The 9846-nt window shown below is 37.5% G+C and overlaps 1 protein-coding gene across 1 annotated transcript; it reads left to right on the forward strand.

Moving 5' to 3' along the window:
• Nucleotides 1–858: 858 nt before the first annotated feature.
• On the forward strand, nt 859–9197 carry LOC100890708. The gene is made up of 4 exons (XM_030985515.1): nt 859–1067; nt 6584–6774; nt 7705–7776; nt 8680–9197. The coding sequence occupies exons 2-4, from the start codon at nt 6651–6653 to the stop codon at nt 8898–8900; spliced, it is 417 nt and encodes a 138-aa protein (XP_030841375.1). The 5' UTR covers nt 859–1067; nt 6584–6650; the 3' UTR covers nt 8901–9197.
• Nucleotides 9198–9846: the final 649 nt, after the last annotated feature.

The following is a 9846-nucleotide window of genomic DNA, read 5'->3' on the forward strand; positions in this document are numbered from 1 at the left end:
GTGGAGCGCTAAATAGCCTCGTTCGAAGTCGCCCACTAGATTTTTCTACCCCTCAACCCAGTCTCTTTTGGTCTTCCCAAGCTGTTTCATTAATTCTAATAAGAAACCAGAAAACTTGACCTGGCTATTAAATACGTATCAGCGTAAAGCCATGATATTTTGAAGGGAAGTATGTAAGATTACCGAGAAAAGTGCCGACCGACCCAGAATTTGTGATGAATTTTACAGACCGCCTAGAATGAGGACGAGAAAATCCCGTGGTCTTACTCTGATTTTTGTTTTTTCTGTTGCTTTTCCTTTTACCAGAAGTTTATCTAGCTCAGTTAGATATGAGTCTAATAAACAGTCTTTCCTTTTAAACCAAACAGTCGGACTTTGTTTCCTTGTTCATATTTCATAGTTGAATTCGTGTGAATTTCATTTACGACCCACCCTCTCCCAGTATTCCTTTTTTAAATAGCAGCAGTCTGGTACAAAACCTACAACTGAAAACAAGTGACGTCACACAAAGCTACTTACGTCACCTCTGCGAACAAGTGGAAAACTTTTAGGAAATTACATTTGGTAAAACACTCGCCAAATTATTAGTTATCAGAACGCAAGAAGGTGTAGTTGGAAGAACACGTATTTACAAATCAATGTCACAGTGACTCATAGTAGGCCTAACATTAATTTAGTCATAGGGTAAATAGTAAACAAACAACATCTTCTCTCCTGGAAGAAACTAGTCACCCCCTTAACTCCGGGCCTTAACTTTTATCATGGATAAAGTATTAATTTGTGTTCTTTTGTGCGTGGGCTTGGGCGTAAATCACGTCCTCGCCTCGGTGTTCGCGGACCGCTTCGCGCGCCGGAGGAGGAGGCCGGGCACGTGTCCCCGAGAAGGAGCCGGTACCCGAGTACCTCCAAGCGGTGGTAAGCTGCAAGCTGGGAGAGCCTCATCGACAGTATCCAGAGTGCCGATGTGGAGAACGAGTCGAGATCGTGCCGGAGGTCGAGATACCACTCGAAAGCTTGGGAGACTATCACGTCAGAGTTAAGCCCACTCACAAAGGCACGAGACACATGTAAGTTGTAGGCCTAGACCTTTCGTTATAATGTTTTGTTGCCTGACATTGATAAAATGGATTGCGTTTCGGTTTTAAAGAATCGATCGCACCTTTCTAGCATGAAATCGTTATTCATATTTTTCAAGGTAAGGATATGATATTATATGTGTTGCAGTGAAGCTTCATCGGTTCTATTTGGAAGATTTGATATTGTTGATTCATAATTCCACATTTTTTTTTCTATCATTGCCTTTTTAAATCAAGGGAAAAACAATCCTGCACACCAATTTACCACACTGTGAACATTTCATGATGTTGGCTATAGTTTAAACTATTTTGGCAAATTGTTCACACTGTGTCTTCATGTCAGTGTTTTCCACTGTGTGACTGGGTGTACGTATGTGATACAGTGTACTGGTGTGAACATGGTGTGTTTACATTATGGAAGTGTTCCCAGTGTGTGGCAACAGAGGGAATCACAGTGGGAGCACATCAAGTGTGAAAACAGAGATTATTTGCAACACTTTCACGACGCTGGCAATGTGAAAATAACGAATTCAAACTGTGCATGGCCAACTGTGGTCTATACACTACTGACACTCTGTGATTATATATTGTTAATGTAACACAAATGTTCACAGTGTAGTGACACCTTGTTTGACATTATGTGGTCACATAGCAAACTGCAGTACAATGTCTCCACAGTGACAATTTACAACACTTTCACAGTATTGACAATGTTAAGACACTGTGTCCACACTGTAGGACATATTTATTACAGCAGATTCTATAAATCACAAACGTAGAATACATGAATGAACTTTTTATCATCTGGATCACAAAACAATCTGAAGAGAGGAAAGGAGATTCCATGCTCACAAAGAACCAAAGTTATTATAAATTTGTGTCACATTGAGCAAAACTTGCATTATTTAAAATGTTCATAATAAACAACTTATTTTCTATACCTTTGACCTAAAGAGTAGACTGCTATTTGTGTGGGCCTAAAAGCAGGTCCAATGTTTTGTAAAATAGATTGTAAACCCTCAATTTATACATGAAACACTATTCACCAAGTCTGATGGCCTGGTTTGAGATATCAAAAGTTATGTTAAATTTAACGGAAGCCACAGCCAATACAATTAAAAGAAAACTATTTGCAAAGAACAGATTTGCGTACATTGATTTGCGTCAGACCGGTGTATCAACAATGGCGATTAGATACTGACAAAAGAAAATGAATGAATGAATGAACTTTGGAAATCAGGTGACTGGAACGAAGTGATAGCAGTTTGATCTATAGCTTTACAAATATAAATCTTACAAAAATAGTCTGTCGTATTCAGACACATTTACAATTTGAGTTGTGTCCATAATCATGATGGTTTTACCCTGCCAGCTACTCTCAACCCAAAAGTAGGACCTGTATACTTGGACAAACTTTATTTATTCAATTATGACGATGAATTTAAAACTTTTAAGCTGACGTATCAAATTTACAACAACAACCAAAACAAATATATTGCATGGAAAAATATTCGTGTAGCAATGGGCTTCTTTTGTACTTATCAAGTTTTCCTGCTAAGATGTAATTAATAGTATTACAATGGTTTCAAAGTTACCTTTCAAATCGATCGCAAGTCTTATGCTACAAGGAAATAATATCAAGTAGGAGAAGGATAACATATTATGGTGTCACTCAAGGTTCAGTCCTCGGGTCCACTTTGTTTTTGATATATTAATGATATACCATCTTCTACTAAATATTTTGAATTTAGATTATTTGCTGATAATTCAAATCTATTTCATACTTTTGATAAAAGACAGAAAGAAATTAATATGAATGAAGTAAATATAAAATTTGTGGAAGTCCAAAAATGGTGTTTTGTTAACAAGTTGACAATGAACTTAAAGAAAACAAACTCTATGCTCATAAAGAGACAAAGGCAATTATGTAAAATTAGGGGTATATTGAAACTCAGTGATAAAGTGATAGATAGAGTCAGTTTATCATTTTTCGAAGGAATTACAATGATGAAACCTTGATGTATCATCTGTTTAATTTTGTTATTTTGTTACCCACTTGAATACATTTGTAACATTGTGTTATGTTGTTAATAAATTCAAATTCAATTAAAGAACTTCAATGGAAACAGCAAATGTATTAATGCTCATGTCTTTGTACCTTTTTTGCAACTATAAACTGATCAACTCCTGATTTGATAGACTGTTCCAAAAACTACTTTAACACTGTTCATTCGGTAATATCTATTGATAGAATTCTATACAATAAACATGTACTACTATTTGCTTTTCCATTGTGTGGATAGGTATAATCACGGTATCATTGACGTCAAATGACGTAGGTAAATCTTTATTTTTGCTTCATGTTGGGATTTTTTAATCTGACATGCTATAATCTGGAATCTATAGAACAAAGTGCTGAAGTTGCTGAAATATGATAAGCCATAAAAGCAGATAGAACCACACCCTTAGATCTTAATATGGGTCGATCTCGTGTCAAATTCGTCGAATGCCTTATTTGGAAGTACCACAATAACTATCATTAACTTTGTAGTTCGTTCTATTATTTTATTTTCATTACAAACATCTTAAAATATACAAGAAAATCAATGATTTGAATTATCAAATTGAAGTTGCCATAGAGTTTCGTTTGTTTGTTTGTGTAATTCTTGGTGTTGCACGGTTGTGCATCGAACACCCTCTCCTCTGTTCTTTGAATGGAAAGTGTACACGTCCATGTCGAGAGAAAAGAAAGGAACAAAACTTTGGATCCAAAATCTTCGCTCACTTTTATCTTTTTAACTATGTAAGTTTTTTTTAAAACAAAATTATGGCGTGACGCCTGCTTGACAACTATTGTTCACTGCGTGGTCTTGCCAGAATAATTATTGTTGGAAATGCTCCACTGAATATGAATAAAGGTTACCTTGACAATGACTACACGTACCAACGTCACTGGTTTTACATCCTGCATGTTCCAAATTCATTTGAAATGTATTTTCTAGGCCTGGGTTCTCGGCTAACAGAACAAATGGATTTCCAGGGAAACTTGTGACGCATGATCTTTCCATTATTTACGCCTTAAAAGGCTTAGAACATCGGTCAAGTTCATAAATAGATTAAAAGAACGACACAAGTCAATAGTGAGATCTGATTGAACAATGCTCTTTAGCTATAAACATAGGTCATCGTATAGTTAAATCTATATAGCGACAGCGATTACGTAGTGCAAAACTTCAAAAACTGTCACCTTTCTTTCTAATCCAGATCATAATTGCGTCAATGGCTCTGTTGAATTACATTATTTTGAAGATAAACTATTCAAACTTGCAATCAAAATCATGAACATTGATATGAAACAAATTATAATATTATGGTAATGTATGATCACAAATAAGAAATTCGTCACACCCTTATACTAAACCACTAACTTCAACACCCTTTTTACTATGAACTGCATGTAAATGGATCTATGCTTCTTCCGAACTGTTTAATTGACCTGGGTCGACGGTTTCATTTCCGGCATTCAAGTTCATAGTAATGACAACCATATGTGGGCGTCATGACAAACCCCGTTTTGATATTCTTTGTACTGTAGTAAACGTCAGCTTCTGACAAGTTCCCTTTAGTTCCCTTGTTGTAGAATTTCCTGTTCCTTGTTTAAGTTCGCGGAAGAAATTAAAGGCTTCACATTCAGAGTCATTCGCACAAAATACACGTAAATTTTACCTTTTTTTGGAGATGCCCCCCCCCCCCCTGGCGCACGAAATTTAAATTTCAGCACACTAAATTTCAAATTGACTTCAAATTTGGCCCCCCCTCCCTAAGACATCCTGGATCCACGTGGCGATTTTTTCGACCTGCCCCTCCCCCTAGCCCCAAAAACTGTTTAAAAAATAGGATAATAACGTAAATTTAACCTTTTTTTAAACAAAAAACAAAAGCGGCCCCCCCCCAAAGAAGAACAACTAATTTTGTTTTCGCCCACACCAAAAAAAAAATTAGTTTTTCTTCTTTCCATCACCCCCCCCCCCCCACCTCCAGCGTATTCACCTGCTGGATGAATCGCTACAGATTTTCTCACGAATTAGCCCCCCCCCCCCAAAAAAAAAAAAATAAATAAAATAAATAAAAAAAATAAAAAATAAAAAATAAATAAATAATAATACTAATAATAATAATAAAAAAATTAAAAAAATAAAAAAATAAAAACAAAATTATGTGCTCTTAGATGACTGATTCGAGGGTACAACACAGTGTGGTACTTGAGACGAAGATGACTAATTGGAGGGTACAACCAGGCGCGTACGCAGGATTTGTTCAAGGGAGGGGGTTTTAACATTTATAAATCGGGCCTAAAATTTCGCAACGACTCAGCCAGCCGCTGAATAAGCCGGGGGGGGGGGGGGGGGGGGGGTAAGGTCAGCTTTTTTAGGTCAGCCATGGGAATTTTTTTTTTTTTTGTTTGGTCTCGAAATTTGAAAATTTGACATTTTGCTCCGTTGGGGGGGGGGGGTAAGGTCAGCTTTTTTAGGTCAGCCATGGGATTTTTTTTTTTGTCCTCTTACCCCCCCCCCCCCCCCCGGCTTATTCAGCGGCTGGCTGATTTGCAAGGGGGGGGGGGTTTAGGGGGGTGAGGGGGGGGGGGGGTTACACACAGAAAAATACCAAAGGGGGAGGTTAAACCCCCCCCCCCCCCCCCCCCCCCATGTGTACGCGCCTGGGTACAACACAGTGTGGTACTTGAGACGAAGATGACTAATTGGAGGGTAAAACACAGTGTGGTACTTGTGACGAAGATGACTAATTGGAGGGTACAAAACAGTGTGGTACTTGAGACGAAGATGACTAATTGAAGGGTACAAAACAGTGTGGTACTTGAGACGAAGATGACTAATTGAAGGGTACAAAACAGTGTGGTACTTGTGACGAAGAATTGGAGGGTACAACACAATGAGGTACTTGAGACGAAGATGACTAATGACTCACTTAGGTGGACAAACGCGCTGTAAAAACGTGATAACAGATTAGTTTCTTCATTTGACACATATTCTCATGTGCATAACTATGTGCTAAGTGTGACTATACAATTGGCGTCTTTTTAAAACCATTTTATTCTAGGGTTTACAGAGAAGACATTCTCAAAGGTTATGACAGTTTTAAAAGCAATGACGTTCATGTATGGTGAGCTACGGAGATATAAACTCAACCAGAGTAAAAATAGTTGTACCAGAATTTTTTTTTAAATGGTATTAATTGTCGTTTAAAAAACTAATTTATAATGACAATGATGACTAGATTGCGAGAGTGTTATTAGGTAGTATACAACTTTATTTCAAGAGCGTAAAACCTAATTCACTGAAAAGAAAACTGCATGTACTATATTATCACTTCAAGAATCTCCTTCCTGATATTCATGCAACAACAGAGGCGTCCAATTTGCATTTATTGTGAACTCCCTTCGAATGGTCTATCTCATCTTTTTAATTTGTCTTTCTTTATCTTTACAGCTACTACCACTGCCTGTTCTGTAGCCAGTGCCTCGATGGCGTTCGCACCCTGTCTAATTGTTCTAGAATGATAGATACTCAATGCACAACATCTTGTATTAAAGCAACCGATATCTTTGACAAGGGTAGAAAGGCCTGTGTCCCAGACCCGCGATTCAAGGAAGATACAACGAAATCGGCTGATCAAACAAGTAAGACACTTTCTTTTTCATTTATATAATTTGTAAGAAATCAATGAATAGATTAAAAGAGAATAAACGTAAGCGAAATGTTTTCCAGAAAGAACAAATCTAGCAAAACCATCCTCGTAACTCCCGATATTGGATTATTTGACAGCCACAAGGTAAATGAAGAAAAGTTGTAAGGAAACATAACCTCGTAGATCCTACCTTGCCTGATTTTATAGGCCTAGTTTTATCCTAATACTGCAAAGAAAGGTTACTTGATCTTGGATTTGTCTCACACACACACACAAGTGACACAACAACAACAACAAAATCTTTGAGAAAATCAGGACCAAAATAAATAGTTTATTGTGTTTATTGTCATCCCAATTAATGAAGAAGAAAAAAAAAATCCACGTTGATGCCCGTGTTCAATTCCACTTTTTAAAACCATGGATCAGACCCTGCCATGGATGAATAATTAGCGGGGGCGGTACAATAATAATAATAATAATAGCTCGTTCTTATATAGCGCTTTTCAGGACCGGAGGCCCTCACAAAGCGCTTTACAGATAAGTATATTATTACCCCGGTCATTGGATTCAGGCTTACCCGCACGCAATGTATGCACATTCTCCACTCCCTGGGGAGCATTCCAGCCAGGCGTCATTTTTACATGCGCACACTTGCTAATCTAACCACATTAGCTTTCGCATCCTACCGGGTACCCATTTATCACCTGGGTGGAGGGTGGCAAATGTAGATCAATGTCTTGCCAAAGGACATTAGTGCTGCGGGACTTGAACCACGGACCTTGTGATCCACAGTCCGGTGACTTATCCACTCGTGTACAACACCTCTACAACCCAGTTTTACAGGTATACGAAAGGATATGATTAATTGACACTAATTTCAATATTTGTTGTAATATGCGTTTTGCATTATTTCATTTTCCAGACTTGGTGGATGAAGGTGGAGTTCAGACAGAGGGAGAAAGGACGAATAAACCATCGTCGATGCAAAATACAGGTAAGGATTACTATAAACTGCAAGCTTGTGGACTTTTGGTTGATATGATCGTGTACTGGCCTATTTTAATATCAAATCCAATGAAAGATGAAGGAAACTGCTTTAAAAGTGATAAAGAATTGGAGCAAGTATATGAAAATAGTTAAAGACAGAGAGAGAGAGAGAGCGCCTGAACAACAAAATGGTCACCATTTCATGCAACTGTCATAAGTTTATGCCAACAAGTTCGCTTACATCCCGATGAAAGGAGTGATAATATTGTAAAACACGCTTTTTATTGAGATTTTGTCGAACTTCAGTTGGTTTCGTGAAAAAGTTTCCCATAAACAGTGTAGTTATTTCAATGGTGTGGGTCCGTATCCCACTGCTGCCATCAAGTTGAGCATCGGATTTGGTTATCATTTTCACTACTGTTTAATGACCAAAATTTAAACAAATCTCATCGTCTAGAGATTGGCTTATTACAATATATACATGTCAGGGCGGAAAAATGGCTAGGCAAAAAGAAGAGAAAGGGTAAAATGGAAAAGATAGAGGAGGGAGGTTGAATGTGGGAGGCGAGAGGAGAGTGAGAAGACAAAAAGGTAGAGCAAAATGGAGAAAGGGCATTTTAAAGGGGATAGAAATAAAAGGAGAGGAGAGAAACAGAAACAAAAAGGACAGGAAGGTATAAAATTGGAAATACATAGAAAGGGAAAGTCGAAAAATGGAAGAAAAAGTGAAAGGATGGAGGGAGGGAAAATAACATGTACGTGTGTGATTAGACATTAGAGGTGTCTGTCTCGAGAGAAAAGTAACATTCCATTGATTCATTATCATATCTGTATTTCAGACTACCCTGTGCATATAGACTGCAAAAACAATTGTATCTAAACCAAATAAACTTTTCCATTTTGTGCACAGACAATCACAATCCGAATGGTTCCTCCGGCAAATTGCTGTTCCTCGCTGACGACAAATACCTCCTGATCGTAGGCGGGGCCCTCGTCGTCGCCGTAGTCATTGTCCTGATTGTCAACATTTTCATCTGCAAGTACTTCTACCATAAAAAAAAGCGCGACCAGGAAAAAGATCAAGAAAAAGAGAAAATGCTGCCGTCGACATCGAATGACCCCGATGTGTGAAGGTAGCGATGATCATTGTCGTCTTCATAAACCAACTTGATCTTGCCATCATCCTGCCTCTAGAGATGCTGCGATTTATTGGACCATTTCGGGACAGAATGAAACAGATATATGAAAAGGATACTCCGAAATCTGTTTTTTTTTTATATTTCGTAAAAAGTATAGTGTTAGGGTGACGGTTGCAACTAGGTTTTTAGTTTAGGATTAAGTTAGGGTTAGTTATAATATTTGATTCAGGTTTAAAGTTAGAGTTGGGTTAGTGTTGGAAATCGCCGCGGAGCAATTGTTACAGGAGTCAGTGTCAAAATGCAAAAATATTGTAACTGAATTCGATAGCAATAAAGGAAGACGTAAAGAACAAGTATGAGTCACTGACACATAACATGTAAACAAAAAAGTAATACATTTTTATCGGGTTTCATTAGGAATTAATTTCTTTTCTCGAATGAATGGATCTTTTTTTGTATCACCAACAAGCTGAAATATGTTTTGCAAATTTATCTGAAATGATTGACAATGAAGTGTGTATTTCACATGTTGTGTTTTGGCTCGCAAATCAAGACCGTACACTAAGAGCCCTACAAAATATATCAGATGCATGAATATAAAGAGCAAAGAATTGATGCACACTGCATTCACTTTTCTTGATGCCTGGAATTTTACAGAGGAAAATGTGCTTCAAATTCCCAAAATCGGCAACACATTTAGAGGTTCAAAATCATTATTTTCGATCAAAATTTGTTATTTTAACAACTTTTTTTTTACTATGTTCCCACGCCTAGATATTGCGGGTTTTAGAGACACTGTATTTTATTAGACCAATGTAGTGATAACTCAAAATTGTTATTGTTGCCAATTTGAAGAACAACATGTGATCAATTCAGCCCTTAAAATAAATCCTGTCCTGAAATGGTTAAGGAAGGATGTAGATGGCGACTGTGTGCAA

This window comes from Strongylocentrotus purpuratus, unplaced genomic scaffold, assembly GCF_000002235.5.
Source record: "Strongylocentrotus purpuratus isolate Spur 01 unplaced genomic scaffold, Spur_5.0 spur5_scaffold_15, whole genome shotgun sequence".
NCBI lineage: Eukaryota > Metazoa > Echinodermata > Echinoidea > Camarodonta > Strongylocentrotidae > Strongylocentrotus > Strongylocentrotus purpuratus.

Bases quoted from the DNA above. Each gene is read 5' to 3' on its own strand.
- LOC100890708 (XM_030985515.1), top strand. From the start codon at position 6,651: ATGATAGATACTCAATGCACAACATCTTGTATTAAAGCAACCGATATC. The intron at 6,775-7,704 runs GTAAGACACTTT...TTCATTTTCCAG, and splicing joins GAAATCGGCTGATCAAACAA to ACTTGGTGGATGAAGGTGGA. The intron at 7,777-8,679 runs GTAAGGATTACT...TTTTGTGCACAG, and splicing joins ATCGTCGATGCAAAATACAG to ACAATCACAATCCGAATGGT.